At 38.3% G+C, this 21,481-nt stretch overlaps 1 protein-coding gene across 1 annotated transcript in view; it reads right to left on the bottom strand.

Moving 5' to 3' along the window:
* znf804a (zinc finger protein 804A) overlaps nt 1–20,228 on the bottom strand; it is a 61,182-nt gene extending 40,954 nt beyond the window's left edge. Inside the window, exon 1 of the mRNA XM_026913015.3 lies at nt 19,449–20,228. Coding sequence (XP_026768816.1) covers nt 19,449–19,553 — 105 coding nt within the window. The 5' untranslated portion in view covers nt 19,554–20,228. The remainder of the gene's footprint in view (nt 1–19,448) is intronic.
* Between the last annotated feature and the right edge of the window lie 1,253 nt (nt 20,229–21,481).

The raw sequence follows: 21,481 nt of genomic DNA, 5'->3' as shown, positions 1-21,481 counted from the left end.
AACATGCACAACTACTAAAAAAACCTAAAGCACAGTAGTTTAGTGTTTTGTTATTTAACACGAGTGTCACCAAAATTTCAGCTGGAGTTTGTAGTTAATAAAAAGCTGCTGATGTCGAGTGTGGCACATTTTTACACATCTCTAGAACACACACATACACACACACACACACACACACACACACACACATACACACACACTTTTACACAATAAAACTTCTGAACCATCTCTGTGGTATTTACAAGCTGTCCATCGCGCGTCTCTCTCAGCGCCGGCTCTCAGCTGGGAGGAAGAACAAATGAGTTCTTTAAGGGGATAACTGAGGATTTTTATGTTAGTTAAAATTAATTAATCAATAATGTACCTAAATTTCCACACAAGATGTATTATAATAATAATAATAATAATAATAATAATAATGATAATAATAACAGCTATTCAATACAATAATTGTTATCTACTACAAATTAAATCATTCTAATTTGATTTAATCCATTTCTGGCCATTTATGCTAACTCACTGAAAGGTTTTATTTCTTGAGAAAAAAAAACAATAATATAGAGAAGCTTTAAATGTTCTGCAGAGGAACAGCCAGAGAAACCTTAAGGGTTAATATTAAACTAATTACAGATGCACTAGTCTCACACTTGCTGCAGTAATTCAGGTTTCTCCTTTCACACATAAACACAAAGCAATAAACTTATGAGCATAAAACATTTACTTCATCTCCGAAGTTTTGAGATAATCTTTACAGAACTCTCCAGTCCTGCTTTATGAAATATTTATGCAGTGCTCATGAATGTGTTCTGAAGGCTCAGTGTACATAAAGCGCTTTACTGCATGTACATTACTGAGGCGAGCGATCATCAGCGTGTGTTTGTATCACATCGAGATGTTTCCTTATGATTAGGACATAACCAATAACCTACTGCAGTGCATTGTGGGATTTTATAAGTGCACTAGATGTACTAGGGTTACTGCTGCCACCCCATAGTTGATTATTTTCCTAAAACAGCACGTCCACATGTTTTTATTCTTCTAGTTTTACAGCAATTTACCAACAATTACGATTTATTTATTAAAGAATGACACATCGTACTATTTCATCTGTTTATAGTTACAGTTAATGTTCTGCAAAACAGGTTAGTTCCTGTTGTCACTTACGTTATAGCAGCTATAAACAGACTCTCTTTATTCTCTCTCTTCAAGTTAATAAGAAAAATAAACGCAGCTTGTTCCGCATGTTACTGAGAAACCGCGGAGAAGCATAAACTCCTCTGTCCTGAAGACGTCAGAAAACTTACAGTTACAGCTTTACCTCTGACTGTTACAAAGCGCTGACACTGGAGACTCCTTCCATACATGTTACATAAACATGTTTCTCCTTACAGAAAACTTCACCACATCAACGATTACACGTGTTTGTGTGGAGCGTCTGCTGTACACGTCCCTGTGAATGAGCCGTTACTATAGAAACAATAACGTATTAGAACGAGCGCATTAATATAAACCTGAGCTACTGTCAGAGCTGCTGTTATAGAGAATTAATCAACACCTTCTGACCAATCAGAGTGCAGAACTCTACAACAACAACAGCAACAACAACAACAACAATAATAATAATAATAATAATAATAATAATAATAATGTGAAGATAATCTAGAGAACTACCTCCCAAAATCTCTTCCTCTTTGTTTGGGTTGCAGTGCATTCTGGGTAATGAAACAGGGGATGTTTAACAGCAATAAAGACACATACTGGGATATTGGGGTCAAAGGTCAAAGATGTTTATCCCGGGTCAGAAATCTGAAATCAATAATCGTGTCAATAGTAAAATGAAAATGTCCTCATCAGTAAATCGTTACAGCTTTTACACTCAGCTGCAGAGAAACGTAATGACGTGATATCAGCAATAATCACAGAGTAACGTGGAGACGCTTTTTCCCTCCGTGTTGCTTTTATTTCGCTTTTACACATTAAAGCTGTGTCTTAAAGTAACACCACCTTCATCAAAAATCGTATCTTGAATGCATTAAACATATTTATTTTTAACCAAAGCGATTAATTAATTAATTTATTTTATTTATTAATACATTTAATTGAATTATTTTCAGTTTTCAGATGTGTGTTTTCTTCACAGTAGAAATGAGATTTATATTTAAGCAACCGTTAAATTTCCTATTTCTTTAATATTAATAAAAGGTTTACAATCATGAATTAAAAAAACACGTATGACTCAATATTCCTATTTATTTATTTATTTGTTTGTTTGTTTGTTTGTTTGTTTGTTTGTTTATATGTTTTTCGTGTATCCATCAGATTTCAGATTTCACAGTAGAAACTGTATTTAGATGCAAGTGCTTTTGAAATAATATTTGTTATATTAATAATAATTCTACAATAATAAATAAATAGTAATTGTTATATTTTTTCTATAATATTAATTAAGGGTGCAATTATTAATAAAAAACTTCTAATATGCAAATGTATTACTCAGTAAACCAGCTTAATTTAATTTAATTATTTTCAGATTTATTTATCTATCTATCTTATTTATTTTTATTATTTATATATTATAGACTATTTTTATTTATTTGCTGATAAGTAAATAAGTATTCAAAGTACTGTATCTATAATTATTGTTAAAAATGTTTTATTTTAATTTTATGTATTTCAGGATGTAGGGCTTCTTCAATATTAATGAAATATTTACAGTTATTGTTAAAAATGTTTACTTGCTCAAATTTCATTCATAGTGTAAACTATATTCATACGTAATATACAGAATTTTTAATTATTATTTTTTTTTACAAATATATTAATCTTAAATTCATGTTCAACGACTTCAGGCTTCTTTAATATTAATAAAAATACAATTATTAATTTAAACATAATAAAAATCCTCCAGTACGCTAATGCGTGTCTGTGTTTAGAGGCTGTATTGCGTCCGAAAGCGCTGCAGTGATAAGAACACAACGTAAAGCGTGTTTAAAAAGAACAGAGAGGAAATGTCAGAGCCAGCGTCGCGTCTTAAATGTCACGGACCGAGGGCCATTTCACAGGAGTGAACCATGACCTTCATCTCACCTTTCTAAATAGCACAGATCAGACCTCTGGCACACACACACACACACACACACACACACAAACACACACATAACTACTCAGCTAATTAACTCGAGGTAGCTTATCATGATGACCTGAAACCTGTGCAATGGATTTAAAATGTCATCGGTGCACAAACACCCAGATTACAATGCTTCTCAATACAGATAACACACACACACACACACACACACACACAGGAGAATTTCCCATACAAGGAATCAGCTTTTACAGTTTCTATCAGGAATGTTTTTATTGATCAGCTCTGTGATGAAGGGAAAATAAAATGCAGAGTTTAAATCAATGCTGCAGTTGTATTGTTGTAAAGCCGTAACAGATGGCGTGTAGTGATGAGCTGGAACATTGCTAAGTAGTGAACTCTACAGGAGGGCTAAAACACGCTAACGCTGATGAATTGCTGCGCTCACTGGCTTTTTAATTAATGATGGAGTTTTAATTAATCAGCCTGACTGATTGGCAAGCTGACATCTCAATCCTCCGACTTGCTTTATTAGACGAGCTGACCTTAGCAAAATGTTAACCGTGCTGCAAAGTGTTTCATCCCCAAGCTTAATTACACAATGTGTTTCAAAGAAATGCAACGAGGGTCATAAAAATCACAAGTCAGCCATTTTACTATCAATCTTTTAGTAAAGTCTAGCCAAAGAGAATAAAAAAAATGCTATTCAGAGTTACAATCGTCTTGCTGATTTTCTTCTTATTCACAAACGTTTGATAAACGCCAATCAGACATAAATTACGAAAATTCATGCACAGCTGATTTACGTTTAGTCCCGCCCACAAAACTAAATAAAGAGCTGAATATGATGAAATGATGACTAGAGCGGCGCCTAATACGGCCTTATTTACTGTCACTGTGACCAAAGACAGCCGAAGACAAGCTGCGACAGTGTGAGAAATTTCTGATTAAAGTCTCAGCGGGTGAGAAAAGTCTCCATACAGAGGGGAAATTAACACATTTAACAAAACGTCTTCCAAAAGTTTTCATACTTAGTTTATATTATTTCTATTTTTTCAGAGATTCAAAGATTATTTAAAGGAACGCATTCGAAGTGCAGTTTCATGCATAACACCAGATGTGTGAACACGAGTTCATCATGAACGAGAGAGACGACTGTGTGTGTGTGTGTGTGTGTGTGTGTGTTTACACAGAAATCATGTAGAGGACGTTTTGTAAATAAAGTTACATTTGGCTAAAAAGTGTTCATTTCTCCTTTGTATGGATTTAGGAGACTTTTGGGAAACGCTGTAGAATTCACAACAGAGTTTATTGCGATCTTGTACAGTGTGACGAGTAATAATCATAAACATGTGCTGCAATCGCACAGAGTTTTAATCACACAGTGTTTTAATCGCACAGAGTTTTAATCGCACAGTGTTTTAATCGCACAGAGTTTTAATCACACAGTGTTTTAATCGCACAGAGTTTTAATCGCACAGTGTTTTAATCGCACAGTGTTTTAATCGCAGTGTTTTAATCACACAGTGTTTTAATCACACAGTGTTTTAATCGCAGTGTTTTAATCGCACAGAGTTTTAATCGCACAGTGTTTTAATCGCAGTGTTTTAATCGCACAGAGTTTTAACGGTTTTAAAAAGAGCGCCACCCTTTAAAAGAGCGGTATACACTAAATCTTCCAGTGATGCAGCTCAGCCACTGCAACACACCAGCTTTCACAGACACACAAACTCCTCCTGTTATAGGGTGCCATTACTTTTTCTAATTGCACAGGTAATCTTATTTATCTGAATTTATGGATTTCTTTCATGCCATTAATATGAAATGACTGAGTTTCAGTAAATGTTCATTAAATCATGTGTAATTGAAATAAATCAGAGTTGAACTCGACAGTGAAATCCATAAATAAATCACAGTCACTCATCAACAATCCCAAAGCTGAAGCCCATCGCGGTTCAGCTGACACAGAAATCTACGCAAAGTCTTAGTGTACCATCATTCTTTCGAACTAAGCGTAATATCTCGTGTAAATGCTCCTGGATGATTTACGAAAAAATTTGTTCATATCCAGCTGGGAAACACCGCAGGAAGCTTAAACACGATTCTTATGTCTTATCCAATTAATTAGCACACACACGCAACCTGAACACCGTGAAAGACACGCGGCCTTCGTAGAATCCCGACCAGGATGATCACACACACTGCAAGACATGTTCGAATGTGTGATGCCATGTGGCGAGTGACAGAAGAGTGTGAGTGTGTGAGGTGTGTGTGAAAGAGAAAGAGATGAAAGAGAGGAGGAAAAAGAAAAACAAGCAGTGCACTCAAAACTAATTGAGCTGTTCTTCTTCTCTCCGAGCTCTTTCTCTGCAGGGTGAGAGAGTGTGTGTGTGTGTGTGTATGTGTGTGTGTGTGTGTGAGAGAGTGTGTGAGTGTGTGTAGGAGGTTTGGAGAACACCCACACACTTCATTCCCAGTACTTCAGAAAGACTCGGCTCTCCTTTCGCTCTTCATCCGTGTTCAATCCTGTCGTTTTGCTCGTGTGTGTGAGCTGAGAGGTTTTTACTCCATGTTCTCCAGCCTCACTGCTCTCCTCAGACTCGTGTAAAAAGGAAGGTGGGAAAGATGGAGAGAAAAAATGACTGCACCTCACTAATCTCAGAAAGGAAACAGGGAATGGGACTCGAGCTCAGGCCTTTTCCTTGCTTCTGCTTCTATGCTGACGATGTCCTCAACACGTCACTAAACGATAAGCGGTTCTGTCGCTACTATTATTTTTCACTAGTGAACCAGCAGTTCAGAAAAGGAGTTGACTAGTTGTCTTTTCTATAATTAAAGCTAAAACTGATTCAGGATGTTGCTATTTTTAGACTGTTTTATTATTAGTACAGCAAAGAACACGTCAAACTGCACTCCAGTTAACTGCCACACAAATAAATTACATTTCCAGCTTCAGTGCTTCTTATGCTACACTTCCAACAATGAAAGTCAATAAATCAGTGCAATAAACGTTAAAAATGAGTAAATCTGTGTATCGCGTTGTACTATTTAAGGACATACTCTTGTTGAAATGGACCTGCGTGAAGAAGCTACAGCTGAAATTGTTGCATCCCTGTCGCCCTGCACAATGAGCCAGACTTCCTTGTACGAAAGATCTGATGCCTACAGCAGCGCCTGGGAAGGTTTATCTGGCAGCTCTGGCTTTATCGGTGTCCATAAAGAAGTCTAGATCTTCGTCTTTGAGCTCACATGCACCACTCATCTGACTCTAACCTACTTGAGTGGGATTGGAGAGTGATGTGCAACCCGTGGCTCTGAAAGCGATCTTTTACGCAGCTCTGTTCGCAACGGAATTCACTCTGGATTTTATTCACATTTTATTTACCTTTAAAAGGCAACAAACACAAGTGGTAGCTCAGTGGTTAAGACATTGGGCTACTGATTGGAAGGTCATGAGTTTAAATCCCAGCACCAGAAGTCTGCCACTGCTGGGCCCTTGAGTGAGGCCCTTAACCCTCAACTGCTCAGTTGTATAAATGAAATAATTGTAAGTCGCTCAAACCGTCTGCCAAATGCCTTAAATGTACAATGTAAATGTATGTGCTTGATATGTGTATGTCAGGAGAATCTGCATAAAATGCAATACAACTGAAATTATATTTAATTTACTAATACTGAAACACACCTACTACACACACACACACACACACACACACACACACACACTGCATGAGTCGCAAATTGCGGTTTAAAAGCTGATGTGAAGTGGAAACGATCGACCGCAGAGCTGTCAGAAAGTCCAGCAACGAAGATACGGCATTATTAAACAGTGGAGTTTCCCTAAACCCTAACAGAGGAAAGGAGGAGGAGGAAAGGATGGAAGGAGTGAGAGTATTAAGGAAGGAGGAATAAAAGAAGTTATAGAATAAAGATTATACATATTAAAAATGTAGACCAAGCGTTCTTCTACTCCAAACTCTCCCTTTTTCTTTTTCTCTCTTTCTAAAGCTGAAGCCGGAGGTCAGATCAGGGCAGATGTGTCACGCTCTGCAGATGGAGAATAAAAGTCTTCTGGGAAATACACACACCAAGATAGACCTTACACACTGCCCTTCAGACACACACACACACACACACACACACACACACACACTAGTGGACGTTGTGGTATTTTTAAACCTGTGCTCAGGGGCGAGCAGAAGCAGTGTGATGACCTGGACTATGCTAATGCTTTAGTGTCACACAGAAGAGTGCAGGATCTGCATAAACATGTCCAGGGTTCTGAGCAGAGATGCATTCATATCATTTTTGCAGACAGAGTACGAGTACACGTTTTCTGGTACTTGTCGATGCCGATATTCAATTCAATTCAATTCAATTTTATTTGTATAGCGCTTTTAATAATGGACATTGTCACAAAGCAGCTTTACAGATATAAATGGATTCACAAAAATATATTGTAAATAATTGAATTTATCACTGTGAATTTATCCCTAATGAGTGAGCCAGAGGTGACGGTGGTGAGGAAAAACTCCCCGAGACGATATGAGGAAGAAACCTTGAGAGGAACCAGACTCAAAAGGGAACACATCCTCATCTGGGTGCAACGGATAGTGCGATTATAAATAAATCCCTTCTATTATTGTGTACTATATGGACAAAAAGTGCAATTGTGCAACCAATAAATTCATCACAGTATTTGCAAGAGGTCCGGCTGGTTAAAATCTATCCACTGTCCACTGATGGAGTCCTGAGTACGAAGCTGCTCGTGGCAACTGCAGCCCCAAAGCCACTACAGCAATCGCAGTCCCAAGCCATTACAGTACAGTACAGTACAGTACAGCTCCCCATATGTGATCCCCAAGCCATCTCCACAGCCCCCAGGTGGCACCATCCCCAGCAATCCAAACAGTTCTTCAGGCTGTCCATACGGGCCATCCCCAGCAGATATTAATACTGTATCTATGCTGCTATAAAATCAGCTACCTTTGTAGTTTATCTTATCTTTTTGTCTGGTTTATCGTATCACACATGAAACCACACAAACAGCAGATCAGTGCAGTTGTATTGTAATAAAACTGTAACAGATGGCGTGCAGTGCTGAGCTGGAACATTGTTAAGTAGTGAACTCTGCAGGAGGGCTAAAATACGCTAACACTCTGTGTTACGCTAAAATATGCTAATGCTCTGGGGCTTTTTAATTAATGATGGAGTTTTAATTTATCAGCCTGACTGATTGACGTTACAGATGTTTTGCTCTTTTTGGATTTGTCTAAGAGAAAAAAGATACAAGCACTTTTTAAAGTTTCAGATCCATGAGCCATAAGGATACTTGTCCGGATGCTAACGCTAATGCTAATAGTGTGTATAATCGAGCCCCTGCTGCATTTTTGTGTCATGGTGAATCGCCGTTTATTTATACGCCATGTGTATTTTATTATTCGTGTTTCTTTGCCAATCGGTGTGAAAGGAGGAAGTCACGGGATTAGCATATTCATAAGCCGATCTTTCTTTTGAAAACTGAGGCGAGAAATATTTCTCTCAAACACACAGAGCGTCTTGGCACACATTTCAGCACCACGCTACACTTAACAAGCGTATACGACACGGTTAGAGCAGCGCTGGAAGCTAAGCACCATTTTATGGCTATGCTAATGAAGCCAGATGTGTGCGTGCGTGTCACTGGGTAACCGAGCGTGCTGCACGGTTCTCCCAGAATGCTCGTGTGTGTAGAGTTAAACAAACACACTGTTCTCTTTGCACGTAAATCCATCATGTGAGCTGAACACCTGACACGCCTCCTGCTCAAGCTGTCCAACCAGATTGCAGGAAAGGAGAACAAAGCAGCACTGACTGGCTAATTAACAGATAATTAATTAACCATGTTAATTGGCCAATGGAGGATCTTTTAGGATGGGATTCAAACCTGCATTTGCACACACACACACACACACACACACACACACGCACACACACACACACACACACACACACACGTTACAGCTGCTCAGGCAGCAGAGCCGAGTCTGTCCCCCATCCCCATTTCTAAACAGAAATGTTACAAATAAACACAAGTGGAGTCAAACTTTTAAGGTTCTAGATTGGGTTCTAGATTAGATTGGTACCTTACAAAAAGAGCTTCTTAAAGGTTCATTAGATTTAGCATTCTTCACTTCCATAAACTCTCTTTAAAGTTTCCGCCAGAGGGAGAACCCAAACTTTAATGGTTCTAGATTATGTTATTAATGAGCTTGTTAAGGGATCATTGGATTGTTCTAGATTGGGTTGGTACTTTACAAAAACAGACTTCTCAAGGGACCCTTGGAGTGTTCAGGGTTCTTCTCTTCATCAAAGAGGAACCCTGTCTGAAAGGAAACTCTCAGTAGTAAAGTTTATAGAAGCTTTAAGGACAAGTAAGACCTAGATCCTAGGGTTCTAGTTTGGGTTCTAGATAAGGCTGATAAAAACCTTAAACAATGTGCTTGTCAGGGATTAATTGCATTAAGGGTTCTCCACTTCCTAGAGAGGAACCCTGTCCCAAAGTAAACTCTGTTGTAGAGTTTATAAATCATTTTAGGATCCTCCTAGAAGGAAAAGCCACACTTTAGCGTTCTGGGTTCTAGATTAGGATCATTGGATTGTTAAGAGTTCTTCTCTTACTCAAAGAGGAACTCTTCTTGAAAGAAACTCTCCCTGAAGGGACAAGCTTTAGATTAGGTTGGTACCTTAGAAAATAAATGGCTTTTCAATGGATCATGTAAGAGATCCCCTAGAAGGACAAATTAATCTTTTAAGGTTCTATATTGGGTTCTAGATTGGGTTGGTACCTTACAAAAATAGGCTTCTCAAGGGACCCTTGGAGTGTCCAGGGTCCTTCTCTTCATCAAAGAGGAACCCTGTCTGAAAGGAACCTCTCAGTAGTAAAGTTTATAGAAGCTTTAAGGGTCCCCTAGACAGACATGTAAGACCTAGAGCCTAGGGTTCTAGCCTGGGTTCTAGATAAGGCTGATAAAAACCTTAAAACAATGTGCTTGTCAGGATTAATTGGATTAAGGGTTCTTCACTTCTTTAAACATGGACTCTGTCTGAATGAAAGACAATTGATAAGTTTATAGAAAATTTAAGGGTTCTCCATAGAGGGACAAGTAGAACCTTTATGGTTCTAGATTTGGTTACTCCTTTAGAAAAAAAAGGCTTCTCAATCAATCATTGGATTGTTAATTGTCATTAATTGCCTTAAGAAGGAACCCTGTCTGAAAGGAAACTCTTTATTAGACTTTTTAAGGGAAATTTAAGGGATTCCCCAGAGGAACAAACTATAATTTTGGGGTTCTAGATCAGTTTGATACCTTAGGATTCTGAAGTGATCACTGCATTTTTTAGAGTCTTTCACATCCTCAAAGAGGAACCCTTCCTGTAGAGTTTATAGAATGTTTAAAGGTTCCCCCAGAGGCACAACCCACACTTTCAAGTGTAAAGAAAATTGGCTGGTGGGAAAAAGGTTACTTGAAAGTGAAAAATAAGAGCAGTTAGCTGTGCTTTAAGTCATGTTCATCTAGATTCATTTTAACTCCGTTCACTTTTCAAACCTCAGAAGCGTGAGCCAATAGAAAATGTGGGCGGGGCTGTGGGCTTTTCTTGCTGAAAGGAAAAAACGGAGGGATTGGTAATTAATTATGAGCACTCACACTTCATTTTTTCCTCAGTGCTCCACTTCAGTGAAGAAAATAGCAAAGTCCAGTGTGAACCCAGTTTCTGCTCTAACCTCGGAGAACCACGAGCGTGTGTCTGAGGTTTTTCACTAACAATTAACAGACGCAGTAATGAATTCCATCTGTTTAATCTCTGTAAAAGTCTTAGCAACTTATTAATATTTAATTAATTAGTTACTAAGTGGAAAAAGTTTCATCAGCTGTCATGTACAGATGGACAAGTCTGAATAACAAAACCCCGTTTTTAACCCGGTACACCAAATGTTGTGTTCTGAAGTATGAAGCATGTTGTAGCTTGTGTTTTTCAGATGAAACTGTCAGAGGTCTACAGTGAAGTCGACTCGTTCCCTCACATAACCGTCCTCTAGAGAACGTCAAGTGAGCTGATAGTGATGGAGCCGCCTGTAAGAGGGCCTGAGGGATGTGACCGAGGGCACACGGAGAGGGAGAAGTCAAGCAGGCCGCTTTAAAAACGGTAATGGAGTGCAGGTCACAGAGCACTCATCGAAATCTTCTGTCACCATAGCAACCTCCTGCCGACGCAGCATTTCTCCATCTCCATTCATTCCCTACAGAACAGGAGTCAATAGATGTATGTGTGTTCCTGTGTGTGTGTGTGTGTGTGTGTGTGTGTGATGAATCAGCCCCAGAACACAATGACACGCCTGAAGTGGCAAATAATGCTGGGAAGCATGGGCTGGTGTGGAGAGGATATCGATGCTGCAGCTGAAACGAGTGCAGTCGCATGTAAATTCACCGACCCAGTCAATCCAACGCGGAGCCGTAGCCCATCCCTGAAGGATCTCTCTGTAGTAACGGGATCGTTTTCTAACACACGGGATACAGCGTGCATGAATGAAACATTACCAGTACAGACTTCTGTAATAATAACTCTAATAAATATTACTGTCTTATTTCTGAGAGTTCAGAAGGATTTCAGCTCAGAACCTTGTGGTGTCTCGCACACAGCTTTACCTCCTTCCCTAATTTTGTGAGAATTGTTATCATTATTCTTCTGAAGTGTGCAAGCAAGGGTCATGATCAGGAACTGCCAGAAATACAAAGGACCTGGAAAGCTTGTAGGCCTGCATACAGAATGTGTGTGTAGAGTGACGTATTAGAATTAATGGCTTCAGTAATAACAATACTAATAATAGGTCTTTATGCAAAGGGCCAAATAATGGCTAGGATTTAAAATCACAACACTGTTGTCTCTAGAACGTAGCATTACCTTCTGTGCTAATGTGCTAATGCTCCCCTAATTAGTCTTGTTAGTCTAGTTTTAGTTAGACGTGTGAGACAAGCAAAAGTCAGAACCACAAACTGCCAGAGATACAAAGGACTCGGGATCGAGGGAACTGGGAATTTTGGGAACTAGACCTAGAAACAAGGCGTTGATGAGACTGAAAAAAAAAGTGCTACAAATACAGCAGGAAGAAACCAGTGAAAGCTGCAGATGTGCAAAAAAGCTCTGAGATTTGTTTTAGCTGTTACTGCTCTAGTAGAAGATCGTCCGTAGACAATGACAAAAAAACCCTTTTAATTGGTACAACATCAGAAGTGAGAGCCAATAAAAATGTGGGCGGGGCTGTAGGCTCTTCTTGTGGAAAACAAAACAAATGAAGGGATTAGTAATTATTACATTTAATCGCTATTTTCTTAATGTTGCTAACAGTTGCAGAAAAACAAAGGAATGTGCTATGTAGCGTTAGCTTTGGACTGAAACACTCGGTTTCTGCGTAATCACAGATTCTCGCTTTACTTCAGTGAGGAAAGTAGCGAAGTCCAACGTGATCCTACATTCTGCTTTAACCCTGAAAACCCTGAGCGTGTTTCTGAGATTTTTTCACTTTCAGTTAACAGATGCAGACATGCATTTCCATCTGTTTTTTAATAAGTTTAAAGCTTATTAATCATCCAGTGTGCTAACTGATGAGCTTTACGCACTAAATGAAAGATGTTCCATCAGTTGTCATGTACAGACGGACAAGTCTGAGTAAAAACCAGTGAAATTAGCGCAGTGTAAAAAAGGTCAGCCTGTCGTTGTAGCTGTTCCTGTGCTAGCAGATCTTCAGTATACAACAGAAAAACAGTACAGCATGAGGTCTAATCTCGTCTAATTAGTGAAACGTTTCACCTTCTCTTTGATAATAATGTATTGTATTAACACTATTTTTCAGTGACACTGCAAAGCTATGGCATCTGCGTCTGATGTCACGGGTAACATTAAAGGAGTAAAAAATAAATCAGTTCTTTTCAGCGTAAATTGTCAGTGGCTTTATTGCTTAGTGGCTTTGATTTCCACCACCACAGCATTAACGCAGAGCTATTTCTGCTCACAGCTACAGCAGTCGATGCGTAAAGTCCCTGACAGAACAAAGGAGAATACACACAAGCGTTCCTCAAACAGGTTCTCCACATCAAAATCTCCACGTTTGGCTCTCTGCATGGGCTAAAAACACCTGACACAGGTATTCAGTTCCCATGAAGACTTGGTTCTATGAGAAAGGAAAAAAAAACAAATGTAGAGACAACAAACAAACAAATGTAGAGTTTTTACTAGAGCAGGACAACAAGACAGAGGTGAGGATGAGAAGCAGTGACAAGACCAAGCGAGGTTTTCTGCATTCAGGTCATTTTAATATCTTTTTTAATAAAATACAAACTTGAGCAAAATCATACCATATGTATGAGCTGCAATAAATCAGGAGCTGGAATTTTCTCTGACATTTTTGGGCCAAATATTATTAGAGAATGACTATAGTGGCATTAAAGATCAAAACACTTATCACATAAACCAAAAAATCTGGGACGGAACAGAATTATAAATGGAGAAAGACACAAAACGCACACTTTACCAAGCACAATGACAAATAGTGCAGTATTTATATGAGTTCATAATGAGTCCAGAGCAGGAGACGGGAGTGTGTAATCAGATATTGATTCAATTTATTCCTCCTGCCTCCTGAAAATTAAACCCCCCTTGATGATAGCAATTAAATGTCTAACAATGTGATAAATTGAAAGCATGATAATTGTCCAAGCCCATATTGCGGGTTTCAGCGCATCATAATATCTGCTTACAGGTTCTTCTTTTGGAAGAGATGAAATGAAATGCCATAAAGCACTGCAGCGGAAACTGATAGATTTCACCACTTCATCATAATACAGAAATACAGCTTTCTCTCCTTTATGTGAGGAATAAAACATGACACAGCATGTGGATATACCGCAGCAAGCAGCCAATCATTACACTTTTTATTGATTAAATAATGATGTAATACTTTTTATCCATTTATAGTTACATTTAATGTTGTGGAACGTCCAAGAAACATGTTCCTGTTGTCACTTACGTTATAGCAGCTATAAACACTCGTTCCCTCACCAGCGTCTCTTTATTCTCTCTCTTAGAGTTAATAAGAGAAATAATCGCAGCTTGTTCCGCATGTTACTGAGAAACCGCAAAGAAGCGTAAACTCCTCTGTCCTGAAGACGTCGGAAAACTTACAGTTACAGCTTTACCTCTGACTGTTACAAAGCGTTGACACTGGAGACTCCTTCCATACATGTTTTTCGTGTCAAATATGTCTGATATCAGAAAATACAGAATTCAGCACTATTATTTTGCTTGCACACTGACCAGCGTTTAAAATCTGCAAATTTGTAAAAATTTACATAACACACTTCACGCAAAAAGTTACCAAGGTCGTGGTTACGTTGTAAGATTTTTTGGCGTAATTTGTATACAATCAGACAAAATCCGTAGCTAGCTTTTATGTAGCTAACACACACACACTTACATTAAGAGACTATTTGTAGGATTGTTGCCATGGTTACATATCAGAGGGCGTTATCTCATTCCATGCACTGTGTCTCTTAAACATTTTGAACTTTTGCTTTCTAGAATATTCAATATTTCAATTTCACACCCATCTATCAATAGGCAATTTGTATGATTGTTGCTATGGTTACGTATTAGCAGGCGTTATCCCTTTTTCTGCACTGTGGCACTTTAATCGTTCTTTCACTAATTATTTAAATAAATTATTTAACTGTGGTAGTGAAGGAGACACGAGCATGCATATGTACAAACAACGTTAATGTAAATTATTATGAATGAATATTACGTTGCCATAGTTACACTGTTACATAGATCCATCATTGATTTAAAACTGACCAGATCTTCGTTAGACCATTAGACGTGTCCCGATAATGTTGGGCAGATGGTTACCGTTGACGTTTAATATTCAGAAGACGAGCAATAAGATGAGATGAATCTTTGCAATCCTGAGAACATGTTGTGTGTCGTAGCAACTGGTGGATTTTCTCGCCGCACAGTACTCAGTGCTAATTGCACAGATGGATTTCACAGAGTGGAGCAGAAGGGTGACCACAGGACCTCTCTCTCTCTCTCCCTCTCTCTTTATCTCTCTCTTTATCTCTATATATCTCTCTTTTTCTTTCCTTCTTTCCCTCCGTGTATTAGGAATCATTAAATCACTAGAGGTATAGTTTGAAAGCAATGTTAGCCATAATGATAATAACAGACTTGAATAGAGGGACGCTTGCTGACTTCCAGTGTCAGCCATCTTTTGTTTGTCATGTTGTTTTTAAATAATTTTTTTGTCATGTTGTTTTTAAATCAACACATATAGATTTCTGTTGTTATTTTTTTTCCAAATTAATTCATCTTTCCACCGCTGAGCATCGGACACTCTGCATTTTTGTCGTGTTGTTGTGTTGCACTGCTCGTCTCTCCGCTGTGCCTAAGCTGCTCTCAACAAATGTGGTAGAGAGCGAAGCTTTCTGTTTGCGCTGAAATAACACTGCGCCTGGTGAGAGGACCAGATGGCACTTCACCAGGACATTCAGGTCCTTCATTCCCATACACAGTGTGTGTGTGTGTGTGTGTGTGTGTGTGTGTGCGTGAGGTCAGCGCAGGGTTGATGTTTATAATCAGTTACACTATACATGTATTTCACATATATATACACAACTAAAACATCTCCAGCATTTTTGGGAGTAGGCTGTGTAAGTAGGTAACACAATGTAACGTAAGTTGACGTAAGGTAATGTAGTGTAACATAAGATAACGTGAAATAACGTCATGTAACATAAGATAATGTAAGATAATGTAGTGTAACAGCTGTGTTACCTTACATTGTCTTATGCTACACTACATTATCTTACATTATCTTATGTTACACTATGTTACCTTATATTACACGACGTTACTTCAGCCAATGTAAGACAATGTAAGGTAACACAGCATAAAGTAAGCTAATGTAAAGTAATGTAGTGTAACGTAACACACGTTGAGGTAACGCAGTGTAATGTAATGTAATATAGAGTAAAGTAAGATAATGTAAAGTAACGTAGTGTAAGGTAACGTAATGTACGGTAATATAGAGTAACATAAGGTAATGAGTAGAATAGAGAATAGAGTTACATGTAATGTAACGTAAGATAACGTAAAGTAATGTAAGGTAACAGTGTAACGTAAGGTAATGTAGTGTAACTTAAGGTAACGTAACGTAAAGTAATGTAAGGTAACATAGTGTAACATAAAGTAAGGTAACATAAGGTAATGTACAAAGTAATGTCATATAACGTAAGGGAATGCAAGGTAACATGGTGTAACATAACGTAACATAAGCTAACATAGTGTAACCTAAGGACTGTAACGTAAAGTAATATAAGGTAACATAGTGTAACATAACGTAAGTTAACCTAGGGTAACATAATGTTAAGTAATGTAAGGTAATGTAAGGTAACATAGTGTAACATAAGGTAACGTAACATAAGGTAATGTAAGATAATGTAGTGTGACATAAGACAATGTAAGGTAACACAGCATAAAGTAAGCTAATGTAAAGTAACGTAGTGTAACGTAACACACGTTGAGGTAACGCAGTGTAATGTAATGTAAGGTAGCATAGTGTAAAGTAAGGTAACGTTGTGTAACGTAGTGTAACATTAGGTAATGTAAGGTAACATAGTGTAAGGTAAGGTAAGGTAAAGTAACCTGAGGTAAAGTAAGGTAAGGTAAAAACAAACATACACCTTACAGTTGTGAGAGTGAACTACATTACCCATCAGCCCTAGCACATCCCCTGAGCATGTCACATGCCTCCCTGATCACTCGCACCTGTTTCTTGTTGTACTAATTACTAACACTGCTTAAGTTCCAGTTTCCTTGTGTTTCACGTTGGTTATGTGTAGCCTCGCGTACGTACGTATCTCACGTTGCTCGTGCTCTTGTTTTTGGTTTGTTAATGATAAACGCTTCCACTTGGTTTCTTTTGTTTGTGTTTTCTTTAATAAATGCGTGTGCTTGTCTCCGCCTCCGAGTCTCTGACCCGCCCCCTGCATCCTGGCTATGACGTACACTTTATGTGATGAAGCATTTTTCTAAAATACAATTTCATACAAATGATTTCAGAGATAAAAGTACAAACTTTAAACCCGCCCCTAATCCTAACCTTATAAAGGACTTTCATGCGTTTCTATAGAAACGGCTAATCGGAGGAGGTGAACAGCTACAGACTGTCGTCTCGTCATGAATTTGCTAGTTGATTATTATCTTATTAATCGGTATTTTTGTATCATTACACCCTAACCTCTAACTTGTAACACACATTATTCTTTAACACACACACACACACACACACACACACACAAGCACCAAAACACTCCAAACCCGAATGCCTTACAAACTTCACTCTAAACCGTCAGTCATGTTGTTGCTCTACTCCATCGAGCACTTCAACATTTCATCCCCAATCGATTCTAATTCACACTAAAGGAAGGGACTCACTCTGTTCTTCCGAAAAGACTGGAACCGAAAGACGGAAAGATGGCGAGACAGAGACACAGCAATTTCCATGACTTCAGCGCTAAACTCTCATCTGTCACTTGCATAACTTTCATATTTCAGAAGATAGATGTGAACGAGAGGAAGGGTATAAAATCTGGAGCTGTGTTTCAGTGGATTGTGTTGTTTTTTTAAAAAAAAAAAAATTCATGTGAAGAATCTAGAAGACGTCCTGCAGCGGTGGAGATTAAAAACTCCAACAAGACACGCTTCAGATTTCTTCAGCGAATCCCGAGAGTCTCTGACGGATACGACGGCTGAACACGGAGAAGCGAGAGAAGGAGAAAAAGATGGAAAGAGTGGAGGATTTCAGATTGGAAAGCCCTGCTCGTTTATTTTAAACTAGATTTTTAATTAAATTTCACCTCAGAGCTTGATGATGTTCTCCTGGAAACACGCCAGGTCTATAAGAGACGAACTGTAGATATTTTTCATCCTGATACATTTGGTTATTTTTTATTTCCCCGTCGTGTTGGCCCAGATTTCGCTAACATTATTGCGGAGGCAGAGTGGAGCAGGAGGATTACTCCGAAACCGCTAATGTAATCGCTGCGATTGAGCTAAACCCCGAGCCATCGCTTATGACTATGTGTAGAGATTAGAGCTGTCCCCATCCATCTGTCACACTGCTGATCAATCTGTGTGTGTGTGTGTGTGTGTGTGTGTCTGCATGATGTTCTTGCACTAACTCCTCACATACGGCATCACATGCCTTCAAAACCAAACTTTTACTGATAAACAAAACACACACACACACACTATATAATCAATATTATACTGATATTATGAAGATTTTGTAACTGTTTCATAGTTTTTCATCTTTGTTACAAACTGAAATTCTAATAATAATTATATATATATATAAAATCTTTAAATTTATTTTATCTTATATAGAATTTTATCAAATAAAATTAGGAAAGATATTTTAAAAATTAGGCTGAATAATGTTACAAACTTTAAAATAAAAAAAAATCATTTAGCAATTTATATTTATTTCTTAATTTTGTTTATCATGTTTTTAAATGTGTTTTCACAAAGTGAAATGGAATGAGGTGTTTATATTGTTACATGTTTATAATATTAATATTAAATAGATATTTTATAATCCTTTCACACTTTTTACACACTTTTTAATCCTGAATTAATTTAGTTTATAGATTTTATTAATTTTAAATTTGAATGTAATAATGAGGATTTTCCAAAATTCAGTCTTTTAACATTCAGTATTTTTCTGTTCTCACTTTTTTTTTTGGAATTTAGGATAAATTTTAAATTTATTGATTTTAATTGTAATATTTAATTTATTCATGTTATTCATTTTAAGTGAGATTTTGCAATAATGTAGTAATGAGATATTATTTAAAAAATGATACATATAAATTATTGATTTTCAAATGTTTTTCTAATCTCAATTAAAATTCATCACTTTTTCACATTTAAATTTTTTGTTTTCACATATTTGCATAATTTGTCATTTTTCAAATTTTTGAAAACTATTACAGATTAAATCCATGTGCAAAAAACACAAAGTTTGTTCAATGAATTTATTCATATAAATATAAATCAACGAATTTTAGAATCTCATAATGAGAAATATTTGGTAAAATATTATATAAATATAAAATTCCCACTAATGAAAGTGTTTGAACTTGTTTGTCAGCTGTTCAGACATTGTTCCTTTGATGTTGTGTGTGCACTCATTCACACACTCACACTCTCACACACACACACACACACTCACACACACACACACACTCACACACACACACACTCTTACCAAGTTGCCGTTTCTGCACAGCGGTCCTCTGAAAACTCCTTTGATGTTGCGGAAGTGTCCGTTGCTGAGGTGTGTGGAGCTGATCACGATGTAGTAGCACGCCATGTGGGAACGTGTACACACACACGCACACTCACACACACACACACTCACTCACACACACACACACTCTCACACACAGACACACACACACTCTCACACACACACTCAGACTAAAACAAGTGGAGTTCCTGCAGATGTCTGGATGCGCTGCGTCTCATTCAGCTTAAAATCCCGAGTGTGCTGTAGAAGAGCGAGAGATTCCCATCATCTCTCCATCATCCCTCCATCATCAGCAGCACGTTATCCGTCAGATGAAAGCGTCTTCTGTTGTTCCTTCTCTTCTTTTTTTTTTCCTCCAAGGGAGACAACGCTAATCCCTTTATCTCCTCGGAAGTCCGGATGCGAGAGTCTGGACCGTGTCTCAGTGACGGCTCTGCGCCACGTGTGGACCGTGTGTGGTGTGTTCATCTGCTCCGCTCGCTGCCCGAGGAGTGTGTGTTCCAGGCATGATGTCAGAGAGAGAGAGAGAGAGAGAGAGAGAGAGAGAGTGTTTGGATGTGTGTGTGTGTGTGTGTGTGAGAGAGAGAGTGTGTGTGTGTGTGTGTGTTTCAGTGAGCGCTGCAGTGAAGAGTGAATCTATCGCGCGCAGCTTCTACAGTTCCACTGAGTCAGCCGCTGTTTCGTCTCAGCCTACCATCTCGCATCACACACACACACACACACACACACACACCACACTCCTCCTCCTCTCTCTCTCTCTCTCTCTCTCTCTCTCTCTCTCTCCAGCATCAGGTTCGAGTCGCTCTCTGATGTGTTCCATTCAGTTTAATGAATGTGTAATGAGAGAATCATCACTGTACAGTTTATTATTTATAAAGGAAGTGACATCGAGAAAGACAGGAAACAGAAGCAGAGAGACGGCTTTCAGTATTCATCTGAGAAAGAGAGAGAGAAGGACAGGAAGAGAGAGAAAGAAATAAAATGAATAAGGAGAGGGAGGAAGAGAGAAGGGGGAGAACAAGAAAGAAGAGAAGTGAAATAAATGAGAAATACTAGAAGGAAGGAAGGAAGGAAGGAAGGAAGGAAGGGAAACGAAGGAAGAAAGAAAGAAAGAAAGAAAGAAAGAAGGAAACAAGGAAGGAAGGAAGGGAAAAAAGAAGGAAGGAAGAAAGAAGGAAGGAAGGAAAAAAGAAAGAAGGAAGGAGGGGAAAAAGAAGGGAGGAAGGAAACAAGGAAGGAAGGAAGGGAAAAAAGGAGGAAGGAAGAAAGAAAGAAGGAAGGAAGGATGGAAGGAAGGAAGGAAGGAGGGAGAAAGAGAGGGGAAAAAGAAGGATGGAAGGAAGGAAGAAAGGAAGGAAAAACAAAGGGCAAAGAAAGAAATGAAGGAAATGCAATTTCAGCTTTATCAGAGAATAAAGGAGAAAGTGAGGAAGAGAGAGAAAGACAAAAGATAGACTGATAAACAGAAAGAGAAAGAATAAAGGGCATAATGAATTAAAGATAGAGGAAAATGTATAAAGGAAAAATACAGAAAGGAAAGAAAGGAAATTTCCCATTTATATCCTGAATTTCTTTCTTTCTGTAAAGCTGCTGTGTGACTCTTTTAAACACCCAGTACAGATAAACAGGAAGTGAAACAGAGGAAAACAAGAGGCAGAAAAGTGAAGCACTGAAGACAGAGAGAGACAGAGAGAGAGAGAAAGAGAGAAGGGGGAGAGAGAGAGAGAGAAGGGAGAGAGAGAGAGAGAGAGAGACAGAAAGAGAGAAGGGGGGAGAGAGAGAGACAGAGAGAGAGAGAGAAAGAGAGAAGGGGGAGAGAGAGAGAGACAGAAAGAGAGAAGGGGGAGAGACAGAGAGAGACAGAGAGAGACAGAAAAAGACAGAAAAAGAAGGGGCTAGAGAGAGAGTCACATAGAGAGAAATAGTCAAAAAGAGAAAGCGAGAGAGAGAGAAAGAGACAGAAAGAGAGAAGGAGAGAGAGTGCGAGCAAG

This window comes from Pangasianodon hypophthalmus, chromosome 5 (genome assembly GCF_027358585.1).
Source record: "Pangasianodon hypophthalmus isolate fPanHyp1 chromosome 5, fPanHyp1.pri, whole genome shotgun sequence".
NCBI classification, from domain to species: Eukaryota; Metazoa; Chordata; class Actinopteri; order Siluriformes; family Pangasiidae; genus Pangasianodon; species Pangasianodon hypophthalmus.
Note: the sequence above shows the minus strand (reverse complement) of the source record. Positions and strands in the feature narration are given on the sequence as shown.